Source organism: Bufo bufo, chromosome 2 (assembly GCF_905171765.1).
Source record: "Bufo bufo chromosome 2, aBufBuf1.1, whole genome shotgun sequence".
NCBI classification, from domain to species: Eukaryota; Metazoa; Chordata; class Amphibia; order Anura; family Bufonidae; genus Bufo; species Bufo bufo.
In genome coordinates this window covers 518,248,901-518,273,000 of record NC_053390.1, presented here as the reverse complement: position 1 = coordinate 518,273,000, position 24,100 = coordinate 518,248,901, and the positions used below count along the sequence as shown (strand labels likewise).

Here is a 24,100-nt window from a genome sequence, read left to right as displayed (position 1 = left end):
ATGATACCCTTGATCCAGAATACTAATATTCAACCAGTTTTACACATTTTGGGTGGAAATGCTCTTTAATTAGATACTAGCCATGTATACACTTTATAATAGTGTGCAGCCAGACCTTTCATTTGTATTTTTATATGCAACATATAGATATATTAAATTGGAACATCAGAATGTACTGAATGATGTCTTACAGGGGTTGTATCATCTCAAACATTTCTAGGATATGCCACCAATGTCTCATAGATACAGGTCCCACCTCTGGAACCCTCAACTGTCTCTAGAATGGAGACCGCAATGTAAAGGAGAACAGACGGCACATGTGCGGCTGCTCTCCGTTTATTTCTATGGGCGTGAAAGAATTGGCCGAGCCAGAGCTCAGCTATTTTCGGCGCTCCCATAGAAATAAATGGAGAGCGGCCGCACATGTGCCATCTGTTCTTCTTCAAATTGCGTTCTCCGTTCTATAGGTAGGTGGGACCTGCGCCTAACAGACATTGGTGGCATATCCTAGCGATATGACACAACCCCTTCTAATAAACATCTCTTCTGACCAGATGTGAATGATTTTGGATTTTTAAATTGCAATGTACCCTGAAAGCTTAAATGAGACCACTAACAATCCATGATTAGTGCGGTTTCTTACCTACAGGGCCACGTTAAGTAGCAGCAGAGAAAAGTCCGAGAGCTACCGGACGGGAACAGAATTTCGAACACTCTATGGGTTTTTTGTCTCATACAGGCTTCCGTAGCTGAGCTCTGAGTGGCCAGTTGTTATAACAACCAGAGAGAAATGGAGACCTCTAGTGGTGGTTAAGCAGTATGGCTTTATCTATTCTAGATCTGCTGGGAACATTATTTGGAACACTTTATACTAATTGACGGAAGGGATGCTATCACATGGGAGTATGTTGGTATTTCATAGACATTTGGTTGCGGCAAAAAAAACAAAGTGACAGCTCCAAACAATATGAAATAAAGTACAGAGGCATGCTACTATAGCTGCAGTTCAAAAGCAAGTACACACTATATGCAGTGGCACACTGCTCCATGTGCAAAGACACATGCAAACACTGGAAACATGGATAAAATCAGAATTGCATTACTGCTATACCTACTATCTGAAAATCAGAAGCTTTTTGTGTACATTTTTTTTTTAATCAAAATTGTGTCGGGCCCATCTACCAGCTACAAGGTGTTTTCCAACAACCCATTTTTAAAATTGCATTCATCAGTATAACCTCCCCCATTGTGGTTTCCCCATCATTGTCTTATATTGCCTTACATTAATATTTTAAGTTGTGTTTTTGTTAGAAAAAATCCAAATCCTGATCTAATGAATTGCATTCTACGCATCACTTTCTCTTGTGAAGTATGACGTACATTTTAAAATGAAAAAACTTAAAAAAAACTTTAAAATGAAGATACAGCTTGAAACAATTCCCATGTCATCACCTAGATAGATGTCCTATCTATGAAGTGCATGTAGGAGCTTATCCAACAACAGTTCCTGGAATATAGAGAATGGAACTCTTTGGCAGCAGTCAAATCTCCAGTAAAGGTCCTTTTAGACTGCGTTCACATCACGTTTTTGTCTTATGTTTGGAGGTAAAGCATGCAAAAGCAAAGTACACTACATATTTCTATCCTGCAGAGTATGGCAAAAAAAGTATATGTTAATATGTGTATGGATGATATTGGGCAGTGCCTGGTTTCCTCCAGACATAACACTTAGAATTGAGTTCAATTTTGGTTTCATCAGACCAGCGAATCTTGTTTCTCACAGTCCATGTCCTCTAGGTTCTTTTTTGCAAACTCTAGGTGGGCTGTCATGTCTTTTACTGGGAGAGGCATCTTTCTGGCTACTCTAAAGTCCATGTCGCTAGAGTGCTGCAGTGGTGGTGGACTTTCTGCAAGTTTCTTACCCTCTCTGCACACAGGAACTTTGGAGCTCGGACAGAATGACCATTTGGTTCTTGGTCGCCTGTCTTGCCAAGACCCTTCTTCTCTGGTTACTTACTTTGGTGGAACAGTCACCTTTTAGAAAGAGTCCTGGTTGTTCCAAACTTCTTCCATTTAAGAGTTATGGTGGCCACTGTGCTCTTTGGAACTTTCAGCTATCTTCTGGTGTTACTTCTGGCGAGGGCATGGACATGGTCACCTGTGCCACTGCAGCCAGTGACTGGGTTCAGTGGTGATGCGTCCCCAAGTGGAACATATCATATCGCTTGGAGGCACATTACTGATGAAGCCAGTCTTTGACCGCAGTGGCACTAGTGACAATGTCCATACCCTGGAAATAAACAGGCAAGGTACAGGAAATACAAAAACACAAATGCAATAGCACTCTGCAACCAGCATTCTGCCCTGCCTCTATGCTGGATGCTGAATGAGGCATTGGTGTACATTTTGGCCAAAGCGTAATAAGCCACTCACCACGTCAAGGTCGCCTCTATGAGTGGTCCCTAACACTAGTTCCTACCTGTTTATGGGCCATGACAGCCACACAAAGTCCAGGGAGCGCAGGTACAGCATGCACGCCAAGCACACTCTGCTTTTAACCCCGTCCGGTGCCATTACAGCTTTCATCGGATCCAGGGATGCAAGTACCAACATGCATGCTGAGCCCACTATATACTTCTCCTGGAGCCAAATGGCTACTGGTAGGTGCTATATAAGCAAACTCAGTTTTATACTGACTTTAAAACCAGCCTCCAGGGCAGACTAACTGGTCAGGTGTGCATGACTGCATGGAGATCGCCACGCCTCCAATATATACTACAAAGAAAAAAAAAAATGTACACCAATGCCTCATTCAACATCCAGCATAGAGGCAGGGCAGAGTGCTGGTTGCAGAGTGCTATTGCATTTGTGTTTTTGAGTTTGTATATGTATTTCGCAATAGCGATGTGCACCTGCATACAGGGTTGTGCTGACTGAATCCCCCACATTTTTTCAAGGTACAGGAAATAGCCAAATGGGAGCCATGGTGCAAGACAGGAGCAGCAGGGGGCCTTTCATTAGACCATACACTCTAGGGGGCATGGGGCATAAGTAAATGGTGAAGAATTCCCAGATTTGCTGTTGTGGCTAGCAATTCTGCAGTGTTGTACAGTAGCAACAAAGTCGATACGAATTTAAGAAATCACATCCATTCGATGTGTAAAAAAGCTGCAGCGTAAATTGCCCTGGAATGTGGTTTTGAAATTTACAGACTGTCCGTTTATGCTGCAGATCTTCACCATGGATCTCGCCCTTTGCAATGGAGAAGGTGAAACCCACAGCCATTTCCAAGGCAAAACCTCATACAATACATGGAGTTATTGCTGCTATTTTTCCAGCTGACTTTTCCACTGTATTTTCAGTCACATGTGGACATACCCTGAAAGTACAGAAAAATCTCTCCAAAAGGCCACCTTTTTGGAAAAATGGGGTAGATTTCTTAAGACAGATTCTAATGCTATCATATACTATGCATCCTTGTCCTCTTCTATAAGAGGGCTGTCCCTATAGCAGACGACTTTTTGTTGCAGTTTTGGGTGGTTGTTTCAGAGGTTTCACTAACTTTATTTTTATACTTTTACAGTGTTTTTTTTTTTTATATTCTAATATCTTTTTTTTTTTTATGCTTTTCTTAATATAGGTCTTTCAAAAAGATCATCTAATCTAAAAATGGATCAAGCTCTTCTGCTAATTAACAATAATTTGCCCCATGAGAAGTTTATTGTTTATTGGCGTTCCGACCAGTGTTACCAGGTAAAGCCATTTGTTATTCTTGTCTTTTTTTTTTTTTTTTTCTATTTTCTGAGATGTAAGCGCTTAAAGGGTGTCTGTCACCTCCAAAATGTATTTGAAAAAAAGCATACCGTTCTGTAGGGTAGGTGCCCTGAAACCAATACCATACCTTTTTTCTTTTAGGGGGTCTCAGGACTTAGTATGGGTCCCCCGTCACAGTATGTGTGTGGAAATCATTATCTCACAATGCAGAACACAAAGTGCCACCGTCACATTTCTGACAAATTGGCTTTTTTTAAATATTAAGTTGAAGAAATTTTGAGTAAAAATTAAAGTAAAAAATGTAATAAACATATTGGCATAAATACACTGATAAATCTCCCTGTGCAGATCTACAGTATGTCTGCTGCTTCTCATCATATACTATACTATGAAACTGTCTGCATCCAGCACTAGGGGGAACTCCATGCATAGGAATTTTTAGTTACTATTCACTGCAACAGTGCCCCCCTAGTGGTGGTTCTATGAAAATGCAATATTTTCATGCTGGGAACGGACAATGGAGTTTCAGTGCCAGCCCCTTCCCCCCCAGGACTATAATAGTTGTGTGCTTTGCCTCCATGGAAGGTACCCCACTGCTTTCTTGTGGAAATCTAGTCCTCTAATCCTGAGAAATGTTTTTTTTATTTTTATGCAGCTAAGATTTTGAGTGGACCATGTGTGAGGGCGCTTTGTTTGGTGCACCATCGCTACACTAGCAAAACTGCCCAGTGCCTCCTCTCATTTAAATGATAGTCCAAGAGATTTTAGAGCCAGTATCAATGACAAAGTTGAAACCAGGTGCACCGAAAAAGGTAAAAAAAGGGATTTCTCAGGTATAGAGGACTGGATTTTCACAAGAAAAGTATGGTTATGCTTCAGGACACCTACCTTACATGGCAATGTGCTTACTTTTGAAACGTATTTTTGAGGTGACAGGCTCCCTTTAAACCTGTCACAAGTACTGGTAGTTGTTAGCTAGGGAATATTTTAGACATTTATGATTAGAATTAGAGCTCTGTTAATTCTACTAAGGACTACAGGACTGTACTCATACTGTCTGGGAAACACTGTCCATATGTCGGGTGCATCTCCTTGACCTACCGCGACTACCTGACCTTACTGAATCATAGTGTTATGATACAGTCAGTTCATATGTGATCACAGGTCTATTGTACTGTACTTACATAATCATGTGAGTACAGTACAATAGACCCACAATCAGTTAGGAACTGACTGTGTCATAAAATATTATGGTGCAGTCAGTTCAGCTCAGGGTAGTGGAGGTAGGTCATGGACAGTGTTTCCTTGACTTACACGGTTATGTGAATCAGCCCCAAGTGGTCTTTACCCAACCTTCTCTGACCTATTGACCCACGTATATATTGCCATGTGTTGTGTTTAGGACTATTCTCTAAACCATTGGCTGATTGATTGTGAAACTTTTCCACCACCAATATTGCAGCATGTCTGATCTTTGCATGAAGTGTGATTGAAGGTTTCTAAAAATGGGGGTGAGTAGAAGAAGAAACTATTACATTTGATCATGCAGATATTGAAGGTGAAAAAGTTCCAAGGTAGGGTATGTTTGTCTCGCTCACCATTTGTACTTCCTTTGCAGTAGTCTTCTGGTCTACTTTGGATGGTTATTCAAATAGCAGGAGGTATTGTAGAGTAATGGAAACAAATGGGGTCATTTATCAAACTGGGGTAAAGTAGAACTGGCTTAGTTGCTCATAGCAACCATCCAGATTCTTCCTTTCAGCTGTCAAAAAAGAAACCTGGAATCTGATCAGCTGCTTTAGGCAACTAAGCCAGTTCTGCTTTACACTAGTTTGATAAATTACCTGAAAAGTTCTACTGTTTATATTATTGACTAGGAAATTGCTGTTTTAAAGGAAGTCTGTCAGCAGGAAAATCGCAGATAAACGGGGCACAATGCCTTATAGGACTAGTTCAGCAGAATGCAATGATCCATTGCTTTATTCTGGAGAACTTTTACAGTTATACCTATACATATAAGCAGTCGCTTTGGACACCTTTTATAGGCAATTTTTATCATTGCATTTTACTAATTTCTGGCTAAAAATAGTTTTTCAATTGGTCTTTATAAAAAAAATGTCAATAGTGTTTCCTGTGCAGCTTTCACATTCAGTGCATATACAGACTATTGCCTTCTGCTTCACAGTGAATCCGTCAGGAAGCTGCTTTGTTGGCTTGATCTGTAGAACTTATCTCTGAATTCCTGACAGCTAATAAACACTCATTTCAGCTCCATTCTTCTCAAACTGGTAAGAGTTTAACTACTTTAACGTAACGTGAATTCAACAGATTTGAGAATGAATAAACTTACGCAGGCTAAGTGAATAATTATATTTACTAAGTGTGATTAAATACACGATAACACAAACAAATGACATACAGAATAATAAAAAGTAAATAAACATCACTAGCCTAAATATGGGGTAGGGATCCGGTCGGCCATGCAATAACACGTGGCTATCTACCACGTTATAACACATGACAGAGACCCCAGGGTGTACAAGAGATAGGGCAAATCAATACTTACATCCTACCTAGGATAAAGTGCCTGGTTGAATCCCAATTAATGGTTAGTGCAGACTACAGTTTTCCCCATCAGCCCCTCCTACAGTGTCTCTGAGATCACTGAGGAATGTGGTCTTACCAGCACAATAGGGGGTGGGTGCTAATTTACAAGGCACATCATTACACAGACTGATAATAATAAAAGGGAATAGAATTAAAGGGACAGAAGCAATCAGTACTTCAAAAATACCCTTACAATACAAGTATAATGAGTGTTTGAGCTGTCAGAGCAGCTCCCTCATGGATTCAGTGTGAAGCAGGGAACTGAAGTCTCTAGAGGAAAGAATGTACATTTTTTATTTATTTTTTATAACGACTAATTGAAAAACAATATTGAACCAAAGTAAATAAAATACAAATGATAAAGAATTGTTCCTAAACCTGTGGCATTTAAATAAATTTGAAACTGTGATCATTTTATAGAATCCAGCATAATGATGGTGGTAACTTCTTCTTCCCTTCTCCTGATAGTGCCTGTATCAAACTTTAGTTATATCATACCAACGGATAGAACGTGCTAGTGATGTAACTGTAGTAGATACTCGACACCCAATGACGCTGCAAATTAATGCCTCCTCAGGGAAAACAGAGCTCTGTCGGTGAGTCAATACCACTCTTTCCTGATTTCTGCATGTTCTGTATGTATTCCCTTATTCACGTCCTGCAACATGTAAGGCTACTTTCACACTCTCGTTTTGGCTTTCCGTTTGTGAGATCTGTTCAGAGCTCTCACAAGCGGTCCAAAACGATCAGTTTTGCCCTAATGCATTCTGAATGGAAAAGGATCCGCTCAGAATGCATCAGTTTGCATCAGTTCAGTCTCCATTCCGCTTCAGAGACAGACACCAAACGCTGCTTGCAGTGTTTTGGTGTACATCTGATGAAACGGAGCCAAACGGATCCGTCCTGGCACACAATGTAAGTCAATGGGGACGGATCCGTTTTCACTGATGCAATATGGCACAATAGAAAACGGATACGCCCCCCACTGACTTTCACAGGTGTTCAAGACGAATCTGCCTTGGCTATGTTAAAGATTAAAGAAACAGATCCATTCTGAATGGATGCAGACGGTTGTATTATCTGAACGTCCATGACGGATCCGCACAAAACGCGAGTGTGAAAGTAGCCTAAGAGAAAAATAAAGTATTGACTCGCCTGTCACTGCTGAGGCCAGTGAATGCCTGCAGTGGCACTCATGACACTGGGGACCGGAAGGAGCAGGAAACAAAGTCTCTGCACTGTAACAGTGCACCAGGGAACAAGTGAGTGGATTTTTGTTTTATATTTTTCATTGCACATTGAAAATAGCGTTAGAAGGTGAAAAACCCCTTTTTAAGCATAATTCTTCAATTTTTGTAGTTACAAGCTAGGTTGATGGCACTTTCATTTATATCAGTTGGACAGCAATGGGCCTCCCAACACGGTACCTGGTTTTTGCTACCCAGGGCATAAGGGCCTTTTATCTATTTTATCTAATTGTGTTTCTGTGGCCTTTTAGCCAAATGCTAACAATGCTTTGGAGAAAGGCGTTCTGCGCAGTTTCTCACCACTCAGTTACAAAGTGAATGGGACTAAGCAGGGCTGGGCCCTATAGCAGTCAAATGCTCTGTCTTGGGTACGTACACACTTTAGTTGGGAGTCTTAGCCCACAATTCTGAGAGGTTAAAGGTGAGCTTATACCCCTTTGTGACTTCAGCTAGCCATGTACTTTTGTGGCATCAGCCAACAATCTAACATGTATGGGGGACCTCCCAACTCTCCCCTATGGCAGTGGTTGGGGGAGAGAAGGGTCAGTCTTGTTGGATTTCAACATGTCCGATCCTGTTGTTTTTGGGGAGATAAGCTGCTGGCAGAAGTGTCTGGCTACAGTTTTCTCCCATTCCCAATTGCATTGTCTGTGAAGGATGTGACCTACGAAATTGCTTGATTCCTTGTATCTGATGTGGTTAATTTGTCTGTTAGGCACTCTGAGATTTGTATGACGTTTGGGGTGCAAAACGTTTACTCCAAAATGTTCCAACTTTAGATTTGTTAGATGTTTTATTTCTTCTTCTCTCTACAGAATTCATTATAGGTTTAGAGAATTTGGAAACTACTCCTTGTGGGTGAAGACCAACCATTCGAGTACCAAAGATGTAACGTGTGAAATAATTATTAATCAGAACCCTGGTTACACTAACCTTCGTAAGTACTTTTTAAAGAGCTTTTCCAGGATTCTGATACTGATGGCCTGTCCTCGGGATAGATCATCAGTATCTAATTGGTGGGGGTCTGACACCCGGGAGCACCACCTATGAACTGTTTTGAGTGCCGTGGCCTTCTCTCAGCTTTTCCTAGGCCGAGTGATGACACTTTCATAGGTTACATGGCCTAGTTGCAGCTCAGCCCCATAGAAGTGACTGGGGCTGAACTGCAATACCAAGGACCTCCACTATACAGTGTATGGTGATGTGCTTGGTTAGCACAGTGAAGGCCGCAAAGCTCAAAGGAGCCCCACTAGCTTATATCCTAATGCACAGGTGCACATCGCCCATAGCTAGAAACACAAAGAAAAAACACAATGCAACAGCACTCTGCAAGCACAAATAAAGTATAATAATGCCATAGTTATTGAATATATTCTGGTGCTAATGCTACTCTTATTTTGTAAATTTGAGATTCTTGGCAAATATATTTTGTGCAAAATTATTTGGGTCTGTCTGCCGGCGATCTTTATAAAACGGGAACCTAAGCCTAAAGGCTCCTTGCAGACGAGTGTGTCCGGATTAGGGAAAATCGTGCGAGTAGGTATGCAATTGCAGTCAGTTTTGACTGCGATTGCGTTCTGATGTTCAGTTTTTATTGCGCGGGTGCAATGCATTTTGCACGCGCGTGATAAAAAACTGACTGTGGTACCCAGACCCGAACCCGGACTTCTTTACTGAAGTTTGGGTTAGGTGTTCTGTAGATTTTATTATTTTCCCTTATAACATGGTTAGAAGGGAAAATAATAGCATTCTTAATACAGAATGCTCACTAAAATGTGGCTTTAGGGGTAAATAAATAAATAAAAAAATTAACTCCCCTCATCCTGTTGTTCGCGCAGCCGGAATCTTTCTCTTTAAGGACCTGCCAAAGGGCCTTTGATGACGTAATCGCGCTCACCACGTGGTGAGCGCGGTGACGTCAGCGCAGGTCCTGCTGAATGAAGATAGAAGATTCTATATTCATTACGTCATCAAAGGTCCTTTGGCAGGTCCTGAAAGAAGATGCCGGCTGCGCGAACAACAGGATGAGGTGAGTTAATTTTTTATTTTTATTTATTAACCCCTAAAGCCACATTTTAGTAAGCATTCTGTATTCAGAATGCTATTATTTTCCCTTATAACCATGTTATAAGGGAAAATAATACAGTAAATTGACTTTTATCAATTTACTTACATCATCTCCTAGCAACCGTGCGTGAAAATTGCACCGCATCCGCACTTGCTTGTGGGTGCTTGCGATTTTCACACAGACCTATTCATTTCTATGGGGCCTGCGTTGCGTGAAAAACACAGAATATAGAACATGCTGTGATTTTCATGCAACGCACAACAAGTGATGCGTGAAAATCACCGCTCATCTGAACAGTCGCATTGAAGTGAATGGGTGCGGACTCAGTGCGGGTGCAATGCGTTCACCTCACGCATTGCACCCGTGCGGAATTCTCGCCCGTGTGAAAGGGGCCAAATACTACTTGTTATAGTGCCATACTGGCTGCCAGGACAGGTGATCAATATCAAAATCCTGGAAAACTTCTTTAACTCTAAGGCACTTCTTGCACAATACTCTTCTACAAAAATCACCTATATTTTCCTATCTCTACAGCCATTGTCATTGCATTTTTATATACGTGGCCATCTTATATTACTGTCTCTGGGATCATTTTTGTTTAGGTGAGCATAATCCAATTTGACAATTATTATGTAAGATAAGTATTTTTAACTTTTAGAATTGTCTTCTTGATGCCTTATTAAATGAATATCCGTGTTCCTTGTAATGCAGTCAGCGTCTTATATTCAGTTTAAAAATTTAAAAACTAGACATTCATGCTGATCATGCCAGAGCTATGTCTATGCCCTTTGATGGTCTTTTCCAGAAGTTAATGTTTAAAAATGTGAATATAATATGGTTATTAGTGGTATTTTGTTAATAAATTGTGTTATATTGTTTTGTTGGATAGAACTGGAACACTTGAATTCCCTGTTTTGCAATAAAACAGGAACTTGTTTTAGAAAAAAAAAACATCAGCATTTATTCTTCCCTTTTTTTTTTGTTTTTACAAAGCATTTATTCTTCCCTTTTTTATACATCTGTGCCAACTATTATTATTCAAAACACAACCTGTTCAGTGTGGCTTGAAGGGTTTTTGCAAGGGAGGGGAAAGGGACAATTTATTTAAAGGGACAGGATGAGTTAAGAAAAGAACATTGCCTCTCCAGCTCTCCTCTTCCTGCTTATGACTTAACAAACACAAGAAATCACAGTAAATATCCGTTTAGCCATTCACTGGCCGTGGTGGTGACCCACCTCAGTAAGTGACTTATTTTTTATATGTGGAGAAGCCTCTGTTGGAGAACTACATAGCTTTGGAAGGGAGCTGAGGAGGATCCTTAAAAGGAATGTGTCATCATAAATGGCCTATTGTTTAAATTTATTTAGGTTAAACAGAACTTTTTAGAACTTGGAGATGTTTTTTATTTTATTATCTATATTTCAAAAATAAAATAATCCTAAAATCATGCAGTTTTCACACTGTCCACTAGGCCTAAAATATTTCAAGATTTCCTGTTTTTTGAGAGCAGCCACATGGGCTGTAACCATAATGGACAGGAGCTGATCTCATTGACCTCTATGGGAGACTTTTCTGGTCATGCTTTCTGATCCGTGTAGCGGTCTTTGGGGAGTAGATAAGCCGTGATATCGCCTATTGTGAATGGTGGCTACTGTGTTATCTATACAAAGGTCTTACTTGCCATTGTATATCTGCCTGTGATGGTAATATGATAACTGAAATGTTACTTGTACAGGACAGGAAATCATGACCAATTATTAGGCCTAGTGGCCAGCGCAAAAATTGCATTATTACATAAATTTCTAAAATTCTATAGTTAGACATCAAAAGTAAAAAAAAAAAATTATTTAAAATAATTTAAACAATAGGTCATTTACGGATTAAACATTCCTTTTTAAGGTGAGTATACATATTTATTTATTTTTTTAAACCATTCTGAGCCTAAAAAAATAAAAAATTTCGGATGCAGGGAGAAAATATTACTATTGTGTAGCACAAAAACTGTGCCGATATCATCCCATAAAACCCAAATTACAGTGCTGTGTTGTGCAAACAGCTGTTTTGTGCTGCAAGCGTACAATAGGTACTTGTGCCCAGTAACGCCTCGTGATAATTAAAAATTATCCTATGAAATGACAAAACTCAATAGTGCCATACGGCATAGGCGTGTGTGTGTATATATATAATTATCAATATAAACAAATATTTAAAAAACGTATTAAAACCTTTTTTATTAAATAAGCATTTAGCAATGTAAACAAACATTTCAAATTTTTTAACTTAAAAAAAACATTTAAAATAAATAAGCTGTTATAACTAACAAATCTAAGTAAACATTTTTACACAAAGTACATGGGAATTTCTCCTCCTCTTTATGCTCTAGAAAAGAAGTCTTTGCACAGAAGGTGTTATGGACTTAAATTCTTCAATGACCTCGTTATAAGTTGCCAACCAAGCCAATTCTTGCTCAAAATATAATATCATGAGTGCATCCAGGCGTTCTTGGGACATTGTAGTCCTCACTTTTTGGTTTTTACATGTGTCAGTTTTGAAAAGGCTCTTTCACATGAACAGCTTGTCACAGGTAACACTGTAAAGCACTGAACACACTTATAAAAAGCATTAAATGTGTTGGATCGATCTGATTCTTTAAACCAATCAAGCCACTCTTTGATGGTATTTGTGGTGCAACCTTTAGGAGTAGGTCCATCATACTCCCTTAGTAGTGCGGCTTCTGCTTCCAATTCATCCACTGACACCTTAAATTTGTTGGCAAGGATTTCTATGTCACCTTTAGGAACCTCTCAAGCTTAGCAGTTTTCCTACTGCAGTTACAATATCACACGACTCCTGTTCAAAACGCTGGTCAATACCAGTTATCAATGAATCCAGTAGTGGGTAAAATGAAGTTATCCCCTCCTGCTCCTCTTTTGTTTCATAGTGATACTGAGACTGTGCTGCTTTATCAAGAAGGACAGAATGTTTTCTCTTCCCAACTGGGGGAATGGCGATATTATTTTTGGCACACTTATTTTGCACGGAAAATGGACTGAAAATAATCTGGGTCACTTCTCATGGAAACCAAAGAGTTGCGCAGGTTTTTCACCACTGTCATTGCAGTAAGCAAGTTGAGATTTTGATGCTTGCTAACTTTTACCACCATTTGGAGAATAGGGTGCATCATGTGCAGAGCAAAGATAAACTTGAAAGAATTTAATTCACAAATAAGGCCCCTTGCTTTTATTTTAGCACCACCTAAGCGACTTGATTCGATGATCTCATTTAAAGCCTGTAAAATAACTGAAGAGTTTTCTTTTACTGCAGTCACTGCTTCTGCTCTGCATGCCCACCTTGTGTTTGACAGTGACTTTAGAGTATTCAACTGAGCTCATACTTCTTGAGAAATCTTCTCAATTACAGCACGTCTCACAGGACTTCCCTCCATGAAGGCATAAAGAGTCTGAATAATGCCAAAGAAGCCAAACACTGTTCTGTTTTGTCTACTTGAGGTGGATGCATCAACTAGGAGAAGGTTTAAACAATGTGCATAGCAGTGTACATAGAGTATTTAATGTTTTTTTTTTTCTTCTTTACATTCTGAACACCTGCAGCGCATCCGGACATAGTAGATGCTCCATCAAAGCACACAGAGATCACTGATGACCAGTCTGTTTTAATAATTTCAAGAACATTTATTTATTTGGTCAAAAATCGACTGAGCATCAACTTTTAAGAGCCTTTGAATTGAAACAAAATGCTCAACTGGACCTTGCTGTTCATTATTAAAATATCGTATTGCTGACACCATTTTTTGTTGCACAATATTATGTAAAGCCATAATAAAATCATTCTGGATGCGGTTACTCAGATACGTAGCATTTCGAGGAGATTCTTGCAAATGTCTTTGCATGAGAGGATCATACTTTTTTAGTAAATTGACAATATTTAGAAATAAACCTCTAGTGGCTATTGGTTTTTTCATTTTGACCTCGAAATGGTCTGCCACCTGTTGCCAAACACCGAACAATGTCAATCAGTCGCTGCATTAGATTTCTGTTCTTGCACCTTTCTTCTTTTTTTGATAGATAAACTTTTTTGCTCTCATCTAGTAACACATCAATAGGTTTTCCTTCACTAAAGCTTGGCCATGCAAAAGTGCTCGGCATATGAGATTTTGATTGTTGGTGAGTTTTGAAACATTCATTAGCCCTGTGCCAGTTTCTGAATCCCCTTTCATTAAGGCTGGATCAGCGTGACCTTTTTGTGTTGCATCATTAGAAGAAAAGCAACGGCAGTAGAAACAAAATTCTGCATCTTTTGCTGGACTGTATTCGAGCCACCTGTATTTTCCATACCAATCACTCTGAAAATTAATTTCTTTTCCCTATTATAGTTCTCGGAAACATGCTCAGTTTTGGCTAATAAGGGCCTCTAGCTACTCGATTCTGGCGTTCAAATCTGTTTTGGGGAATACTACAGACTGGATCATCAGCTGCTATGTTTGATTGCTTTGTTGAACAAAGACCTGAACTAAAATATGTAATGTCTTCTGTTTGGTCATGACAAACCGATCCATATTTAGGAATTCTGTATCTCACAATTACTGTTTTCAGAATAACAGACTGTGTATATCTTCCAAGTTTAAAACAGTCAGAAAAATCTGTATTTGAATCTAAACTATCTATTAATCAGTAGTAGGCAGTAGACATTTGACCCTTTAAAGAGGACCTTTCACCTGTATAAACTATATGAACTGAGTATGCTGCCATATAGAGCGGCGCCCGGGGATCTCACTGCACTTACTATTATCCCCGGGCGCCGCTCCATTCTCCCGTTATAGGCTCCGGTACCTTTGCTTCTTAAGTTATAGTAGGCGGGTCTTCCCTTGTCCTGTGGGCGTCTCCTTCTCCTAGGCTGTAGCGCTGGCCAATCGCAGCGCACAGCTCACAGCCTGGGAGTTTTTTTTCTCCCAGGCTGTGAGCTGTGCGCTGCGATTGGCCAGAGCTGCAGCCTAGGAGAAGGAGACGCCCACAGGACAAGGGAAGACCCGCCTACTATAACTTAAGGAGCAAAGGTACCGGAGGGCATAACGGGAGAACGGAGCGGCGCCCGGGGATAATAGTAAGTGCAGTGAGATCTCCGGGCGCCGCTCTACATGGCAGCATACTCAGTTCATATAGTTTATACAGGTGAAAGGTCCTCCTTTAAGTTAGATGATACAGCTGAGCTGCCCTGACTCTGAAAGTAAATTGATAATGCCTGGAGTGAAATAAAATGCTGCAGCCTGATGAACGGAGAAGAAATCATTTTTAAACTTACTTACTCTACCTGGCTGCCGCCTGGAACCCGTTCTGGGAGAAAACGCTGGGCTCTGCTCTGGCACTGCACTGTGACACCGCCGGGGCTCGCCCTAGCGTTGCTGTGACTCCGCCTCTGCATGACATCATGGAACGCGTGACCGCGTACATTACAGGGGAGGTGTGGAGGAGGAGCAAGTCCGTCCTTCTCTATGCTGTGCTTCCGCTCGCATAGTGAAGGATCGGATCAGGACAAACGGCAGACGGCAGTGCAGCAGCATGGAGATGACAGAACCTCAATTTTGAGGCTTGATTAGGGTGTGCCCAGGCACACCTCGTGCGCACGCCTATGTCATACGGTACTAATAATACTGTGAATTGTGCATCCAAAATAGTACCATGCGGTGCCCACACTAACTCATTATGGAACTCCTACAGGCACCACCTTATGCCCTTACTCACCGACACATCGTACAGACTATGCACATTAACTGCCCAAATTCATATACTCTACAAAAGCATACTTGCTGTTCAAACAAATTGCCAGTCACCCTATTGACAGAAAACACAGAGCTGACTTCCCCTCAGTACCATATTGTCTTTTTTTATTTGAGTGCGAAATAGGAGTTGTAGTACATCCAACAATCTGTAAACAGTGCAATTCCTTTTCCCAGATAGTAAGGTATGGAGGCTGGCAAAGTGGCAAATAATGGCACTCTTGGTATGCTATCTTGCTAAAGTCTCTCTATTACTAGAATCTCTGGCTAGCAACTGTAATCTGGCAATTCTGGCTGTAGTGTCTAGGGATAAGCGAATCGACTTCAGCTGAAACATCCGAAGTCGATTCGCATAAAACTTTGTTCTAGATTAAATCTATTTTAATCTAGTGGTACCTTGGAACCGAACCTGAGTTTGGGAAATGGGTTTTTACAGTACAAATTAATTTATGAAGTTATTGCGCGAAGTCTCACGAGCCTTCGCAAAGCGATAACTTCAGCTCATCGGATCCAATACATTTTATTACTGTACGGAGCTCCTGCTCCATAGAGTATTAGAACTAAGTTTTATGCGAATCGACTTCGGATGTTTCATCTGAAGTCGATTTGCTTATCCACAGGTCTTAGAGGCACGTCTGGCCAGGGCATTGTTAAGTGTGATGGTTGTCTAGAATGTAATCCCTCACAAGCAACAAAGTCTTACCTTGCTGAGTCCTAGATTCTAAGTTATTCTTTTTTTTTTCTCTTTCTTGCTGTAGCAGAACCAGTGACTTTAACAGACATCAGTTAGTCTCTGGATCCTGAGGCCCAAGTAGCACTTGGACTTGCTCCCTCCCTTCTCACACTTTCACACTAGTCTTTCCTTCCTCTAGACAGGAAGTCAGACCAGCCCACTCCTTCAAACAAGGGAGGAACAGGGTGGTTAACACTGTCCCTGCCAACCATATTGGGTCATACTGGGTGCACATAAACATAGTGTAACATTACAATAGGAACAAACCATTTTGCAGATACCTCTGTATTGGGGTACTGAAATGGCATTCTCTGTGCAAGTGTGTCTAGATGCATAGCTGTCAGTCACTGATAAGATGGCCCTCATTTACAACTAGGCTTTAATTTCCACCCCCCCTCTGCTGATGCTGCCCTGTGCCTTAGAACATGGATGCATATATAAGCAGGGCTGTGGAGTCGTTAAGCCAAAGCCTCCGACTCCACTCAATTTCCCCCAACTCCGACTCCCACTCCCTCATACATGGCGCATGTTTAAGCGATAACTTAATTTAAGCTTTTTATCACCCTTATGACACAATAATCAAGCTATTTACGGTAGGTAGAACATAAAATATATTTATTGGATACAACTTTAGAACACAAAAAACTTTAATAAATTGTAAATATGCAAAACGCTGCAGTAAGTGGGGAAAAAAACTGTTTACAACAAAAACGTCCTGACTATCATTTGTGGGGTGAGTCTATGAATTTGTTCTGAGAAATAGTATTGCCTCTATCAGAGCCTCCTTCATAGATGACCTCAAATCTGATCAAATTATTTTAAGGCTAGAGAACAGCCTCTCTATAGGACATTTCATCATTTTCCCAAATTCTTATGAAACTATATTCATCACATACTGCATTGAGCTAACTGTACCAATTTATTATATATTTTTGTAGTCTGAGTCGGTCCATTTTATAACCACTCCGACTCCACCAAAATGGACACTGACTCCGACTCCACAGCCCTGTGTATAAGATATACATTATATGGAATCCCAGATGTATATAAGAAATTAAAGGACTTTGTAGTACAAATACTTTCTATGTGATAAAGAGAAAAATATTCAGTATGCTATAATGTATCAGGTCAATATTCTACGCCATTGTGTGTGTGCCATATACTTTTTAGGTGAATGTATGTGCACAGGAAAGGCTACAATATACCGCTTTGCATATGTGGTTGTTTGCGATATCCCTATGGTTTGTATCTAACAGCTAACCCTGTAGATTGTATATCTGGCTTGGTGCTAGTCAGTAGGTGGGACAGTGTCTCACCAGAAGTCATCTGCTCGATGTGTGTCGTCCAGCATATCCTCATGTCAATGTAAAATGCACTTTTTCTATTTTTCAGGCTGACTACTGTACAGAATTGGCTATGCAAGCAGATTAACCCTGTTGAAACTGACCGACTAATCAACTCTGTGAGTTTATCACTGGATCTTCACTGCCCCATCTCTGTTTCACTGAACAAAGCCTTCTTTTGGCTAGGGTCCATTCACGACCGTAATTCTGGGTCTGCGTCAGTTCCACAATTTTGTGGACCCATTCATTTCAATGGGGCCGCAAAAGATGCGGACAGCACACTGTGTGCTGTCCGCATCCGCTGTTCCGTTTCATGGCCCCCTCAAAAATATAGAGCATGTCCCATTCTAGTCTGCAGTCACAGACAAGAATAGGCATTTTCTATATAGCGCTGGCCATGTGCGGTCCACAAAATGCAGAATTCACACAGCCGACATAGTCTGAATGAATGGAATTGGCAGCTGACATCTCCACTTTCTTTCATGCATTGACAGCAGAGTTTTTTTGTGTGTGTTTGGTTTGTAGGAGCTTGGTTCCCCTAATAGGGCTGATCTATGTCAGGACGCACATTACGCTACCTGGAATAATGTTCCCCAAAGACTCCGCTCCCTTGACACATTTAGAGGGTAATTATTTGATTTGCATTTTTTTTATTTTATTTAATTCTTGCTCGAGAATGATCATAAAAATCTGGCTCAGAAGGAACATAATATACAAATGGTGTAAAAATAAAAAAATGTAACATGTCCATAAGCTTGGCTCCGGTGTAAAGGGGTTCTTCAAGATCAGGAACCTCTTTTCATGTGGACAGGCAGGGGTTAAAAAAACAAAATCTCACCTGTTACCACCACTCTGGCTCAAACAATGAGCTCCCTTCTTGTCCTTCTTCAGTTCCCGATGAAACAGAAGTGTGATGTGCCATCCACACGCGTCACTGCTGCCAGCGGTTATGTGACATGCCTGCATATGTCAGCACTGAGACCATTGATTGGCTGGCATTGGTGAACCGTACATCAGTGTGGCTGGAACTTCTGGTTCAAAAGGGACTGGAAGCTAAGGAGGAGGGAGTGGCGGTGACAGGGGATTTTTTTTTTTTTATGTTTTGCCTGCATCCTGCCTGGCCATATAAAAAGATTCCCAGTTTCAGAGATGCCCTTTAAGTATCATAGTAGTTCCTGTGTAGGGGATGGTTAAGATGCAGTTGAATTTTCATCCGATTTAACTAGAGCAGGGATCAGCAACATTCGGCACTCCAGCTGTTGCAGAACTACAACTCCCAGCATGCTCCTTTCACGTCTGTGGAAGTTCAGAGAAGAGCCAAGTAAATATGCATGATGGGAGATTTAGTTTCACAACACCTGGAGTGCCGGAGGTTGCTGACCCCTGAACTAGAGGAATGCAGCACTATTCTTCTCGTCTAAATGACAGACACCATAATGGAACCCCGAAGACCCCATTATCAGTACAGAACCTTACATATGACTAGCCCATAATGGGCATCTTGTAGTTGCCCTTGTTTAAAGGGACCAATTCCCTAAGAAAATCAAGTCACGGGGGGGGGGGGGGGGGGGGCTATTGTTTTTCCTGATGGTGGAAGTATTGTACATTTGTATTTGCTTATTGAAAACCTTTTGATGCATGTAGTCCTGTTTTTCTGGTCGTAGGCTTTCTCTTATAATCATGGTCTTTGTAAATTATGGTGGAGGAGGCTACTGGTTCTTCAAGCACCAGAGTTGGAATGGTGAGTTTCATTAGGGTATTAATCCACGTGAATTTTTTTTTTTAAATGATTGTGTTCCCCCACTAAAATCTACATAGAGGTATGATATGAACATGCTGTATACAAACACACAGTGCTCTAATACAGTTCAGTGTGCCGGTCTCATGGGAACACAGCTGCAGGGTACAGCGCTATTCACTTCTCTGGGAGTTCCAAGAACAGCTGAGCACGTGTACATGCTGGGAGTTGTAGTTTCACAACAGCTGGATTGTCGGAGGTTGCTGACTTCTGATGTATACAGTGCATTCATAAATCATAACTGGTGCATTTACTTTATAGGAACTTTTCTTTTCTTAATTATAGGTCTGACAATAGCTGATCTGGTTTTTCCATGGTAAGCATTGTGCATTTATCTATTTATTATACTATGGCATGCATACTAACAGCCAGTTCTGCTCCTTACAGCTCGCTGCGCAGGCGTCTGTCTACACCACAGGTACTTGGACTGTACCATGTGTTGTATACGAGTCAATCGGCTACCTAGTACTTTACTACTGTGACCTGCCAGACCTTTCTTTTTGTATGTGTGTCTTTTTATATTTCTGATGTCATTTTCATCTTCTTTTTAATTTTTTTAATTTTTTTTCTAGGTTTGTCTTCATTATGGGAACTTCTATCCATTTGTCCGTGAACTCGATGCTACGCAAAGGAAACTCCAGATGGAAACTGTTTTGGAAAGTTCTTTGGAGAAGCATTCAGCTTTTCCTTATTGGATTGTTTGTGATAAATGAAAATTACTGCCGTGGACCATGTGAGCATTTTCCTTTTTATTATAAAAGGGTAGCTTCCTTCACAAGAACATGGCTTATATTGGTGCACAACCTGGGGTCTAATATTAACTTTCATTTCAATGGGAAAATTGGCACAGATCTTGCTCCAAGATTGAGCATGTTGCTTATTTTTTCCACTTTTTTTTTTTTTTTCCTTTAGCAGAAGTTCTACCTCCCATTGAAATGAATGAGAGGCTTTTTAAAGACCTTTTTTGGCGCGGAATCTATGTGAAAAACAGCGTAAGAAAATTTAACCGGCCCTAAGAATTCATCTTTTTTTAAAACTGCCCACTGTTCCTGTTGTGACCACGTCCTGAAGTAGACTATTCCACAGATCTAAAGTTCTTATGGTGAAGAAGCCTTGTTGCCTCTGCCTCTGGAGACTGAACTTTGTCTTCTCCAGTCGGAGGTAGTGCCCCTCTGTCTTTTGAGGGGATTTTACGTGGAACAGCTTTTCACCGTATTTTTATACAGGCCATTTCTAGATTTCTACACATTAATTGTGTCCCTCCCCCTCTTAGTACCTCAAGACTAAATACATTTAATTATTTTAATCTTAAGTAAGACCCTCCATGCCCATTATCAGTTTAGTCGCTCTCCTCTGTACTTTTTCCAGCTGCAGAGCGTCCTTTCAATGGACTGGTGCCCAGAACTGAACTGCAAATGAGGCCGCACCAATGCTTTGTAAAGTAGTAATATTACATCCTTGTGAGTTAATTCTGTTGGAAGCAAACTGCCAAAATATTCAGAGATGAGGTGAAAACAAAATGTAAGAAATTTGGCAGAATGCAGGCACATCATGGCTTATGATCTATGCTCTAAATCAAATCTACTATCTGTATGGGAAATGTTTGTGTGTGTATATGAATATTATATTTTCCTTTTCAGTATCCTGGAGTGATATCCGAATTATGGGTGTTCTTCAGAGGCTCAGCCTTACTTACCTTGTGGTTTCAGTTTTGGAATTACTGTTTACAAAGCCTTTACCAGAGCCCATGCCCCAGGTAATGGCATTACATGTTCACATACATAAGCACATTGATACATGTGTCAGTATGTTCTTAATTGTAACATCTGATTGCAATAACTTTGCAGTTGATGCAACTCTGCAAAACAGAAGAGATTTTTATGTCGCGTGACAGACACACAAGTTATCTACACTGCACAAGCTTAAAATGATGAGAGATACAGGTGTACATGAGACCAGAGTTGTATTCCAGTTGTTAAAAATGATCCCCCATCTACAGGGTCCTTCTGCTGCGACCCCCGCCATGGCTGGCACTATGATATAAATGCTTTTTCTTGTCCGTGGCTGCGGATAAATGAATGGGTCCGCACCCGTTCCACAAAATTGCGGAACGGATGCGGACCCATTTTGCGGACGTGTGGATGGACCCTTAAACAGTGAACAGGACGCAGTGCTTGCACGAACGCAGTAACCCATTTAAAACAGCTTATCAGTGGGGGTCCTGGGAGCCACACCCCCGCCAATCATATATGGATGACTTATCTTGAGGATAGATCATAACTACTGTAGTTATGCACAACCCCTTTATCTTCCAAGAGGACTAGAAGAAATCAAAGCTGCACTATGATTGGTTGCTATTGGAAACAAAGGCAGTTTTTTTTCTTGTAGACCGTTTCATAAATTCCCCTCATATATTTTTTTAAATATGAAGACTAAAATATAAAAGATTTTCTTCTATTCCCTACAACAGAATGAGTCTTGTAGTAACTGTGCAGCTCCTATATCTTAAACTATGATGGTGCTCATATTGCTTGCAAATGCCAATTTTATATTCTAGAGCCGCACATGTTTCCTTTTACAAGATGTGGTCCCTTACTGGCCTCAGTGGCTGATAATATTGGTTCTGGAAGCAGTCTGGCTATGTTTGACTTTCTTACTTCCTGTGCCCGGATGTCCCACGTGAGTTTCAAAAACACATTTTATGTATCCAGTATACTGTACTTTAGAATATATGTAAGCTGAGCACTAAGGGGCTGCAGTGTATGTAGTGTGAAAACATATCAGAAGTAGTGCAAAGAGGAAGTCGCATATTCAAGCTTTCATTTTTCTTAAAGGGGTTGTCCAGCCTTTAAGTGATGGCCTATCTTCATCCTTACAAGCAAGATGAAGCGCAGGTATATATGAAGAGGAAGCAGCTCTCACACGAGCACTGTTAGCTTTTCAAAAAGCTGATTGGTGGGGGTCTAACTACTTAGATATAAAATACTTTAGAATAATTTTTTTTATTATATTTTTGGGGGAGGCAAGGTGACCAAAAAACAGCAATTCTGGCATTGGGATTTTTTTTTATTCAGTGTTCACTGATAAATAACAGCAATACCAATTATGTTTAATATTTTAAAAAATTTGAAATGTGTTTTTTTTTTTTTTATACGTATATAATGTGTGTGAATGTATGTATATGTACAGTTGTGTTCAAAATAATAGCAGTGTGTTTAAAAAAGTTAATAAAGCTCAAAATCCTTCGAATAGCTTTCCATACACACAAATGCATTGGGAACACTGCACATTCTATTCCAAATCAAAACATGAAGAAAAATATATCAAATTTGTGTTGTTCCTCTAAAAAAAAATTAAAGAAAAGTGAATATTAGACTGTTAAAAAAAAAAATAAGTGGCTGTATTTTTCTTTACAAACTGAAACATTCACTATATAAACTAAGAAATGTTTGAAGATTTTGCTTTCCTTTGAATCACTTAACTAATATTTAGTTTTATAACCAGTGTTTCTGAGAACTGCTGTACATCTGTGTTGCATGGAGTCAACCAACTTCTGGCACCTGTGAACAGGTATTCCAGCCCAGGATGATTGGACTACATTCCACAGTTCTTCTCTATTTCTTGGTTTTGCCTCAGAAACTGCATTTTTTTATGTCACCCCACAAGTTTTCTATTGGATTTAGATCCGGGGATTGGGCTGGCCACTCCATAACATCAATCTTGTTGGTCTGTAACCAAGATGTTGCACCTTTACTGGTATGTTTGGGGTCGTTGTCTTGTTGGAACACCCATTTCAAGGGCATTTCCTCTTCAGCATAAGGCAGCATGACCTCTTCAAGTATTCTGATGTATTCAAACTGATCCAAGATCCCTGGTATGTGATAAATAGGCCCCAACACCTTAGTATGAGAAACATCCCCATATCATGATGTTTGTGCCACCATGCTTCACTGTCTTCACAGTGTACTGTGGCGTGAATTCAGTTTTTGGGGGTCATCTGACAAACTGTCTCTGGCCACTAGACCCAAAAAGAACAATCTTACTTTTATCAGTCCACAAAATGTCTCTTTAGGTCAGTCAATGTGCTCTTTGGCAAATTGTAACCTCTTCAGCACATGTCGTTTTTTTCAACAGTGGGACTTTGTGGGGGCTTCTTGCAGATAGCTTGGCTTCACATAGGTGTCTTCTAATTGTAACAGTACTCACAGGTAACTTTTAGACCTTCTTTGATCTTCCTGGAGCTGATTGTTGGCTGAGTCCTTGCCATTTTGGCTATTCTTCTATTCATTCGAATGGTAGTTTTTCGCTTTCTTCCACGTCTTTCAGGTTTTGGTTGCCATTTTAAAGCATTTGCGATCATTTTAGCTGAGCAGACTATCATTTTCTGCACTTCTTTATATGGTTTCCCCTCTCCAATCAACTTTATAATCAAGGTACGCTGTTCTTCTGAACAATGTCTGGAACGACCCATTTTCCTCAGAATTTCAGAAAGAAATGCACTGTAACCAGCATGTACAACATTTGCTGCCTTCCTTCCTTAAAGGGAACCTGTCACCAGTTTTATAGTGTCCTAACTAAGGGCAACATAAATAAGTGACTGATTCTCTTAGCAAAATGCTGGGTCACTTTCTTTAATTGACCCAGTCAATCTGCCAACATCTTGTATTGAAAAGCTCCAGCTCATAATTATGAGTCCTGAATATTCATGAGCTCCTGACTCTTCCCGCCTACCTGC

General features: G+C 40.4%; 1 protein-coding gene across 1 annotated transcript in view; it reads left to right on the top strand.

The window, feature by feature from the left end:
- The window catches only part of HGSNAT (heparan-alpha-glucosaminide N-acetyltransferase), a 47,946-nt gene that overhangs the window by 5,174 nt on the left and 18,672 nt on the right, over positions 1-24,100 (top strand). The window contains 12 exon segments of the mRNA XM_040417909.1: positions 3,641-3,753; positions 6,850-6,977; positions 8,444-8,565; positions 10,231-10,249; positions 10,251-10,298; positions 17,617-17,686; positions 18,093-18,193; positions 19,232-19,308; positions 19,651-19,681; positions 19,938-20,098; positions 21,006-21,121; positions 21,923-22,044. Of these exon segments, the coding sequence (XP_040273843.1) occupies positions 3,641-3,753; positions 6,850-6,977; positions 8,444-8,565; positions 10,231-10,249; positions 10,251-10,298; positions 17,617-17,686; positions 18,093-18,193; positions 19,232-19,308; positions 19,651-19,681; positions 19,938-20,098; positions 21,006-21,121; positions 21,923-22,044 (1,108 nt within the window).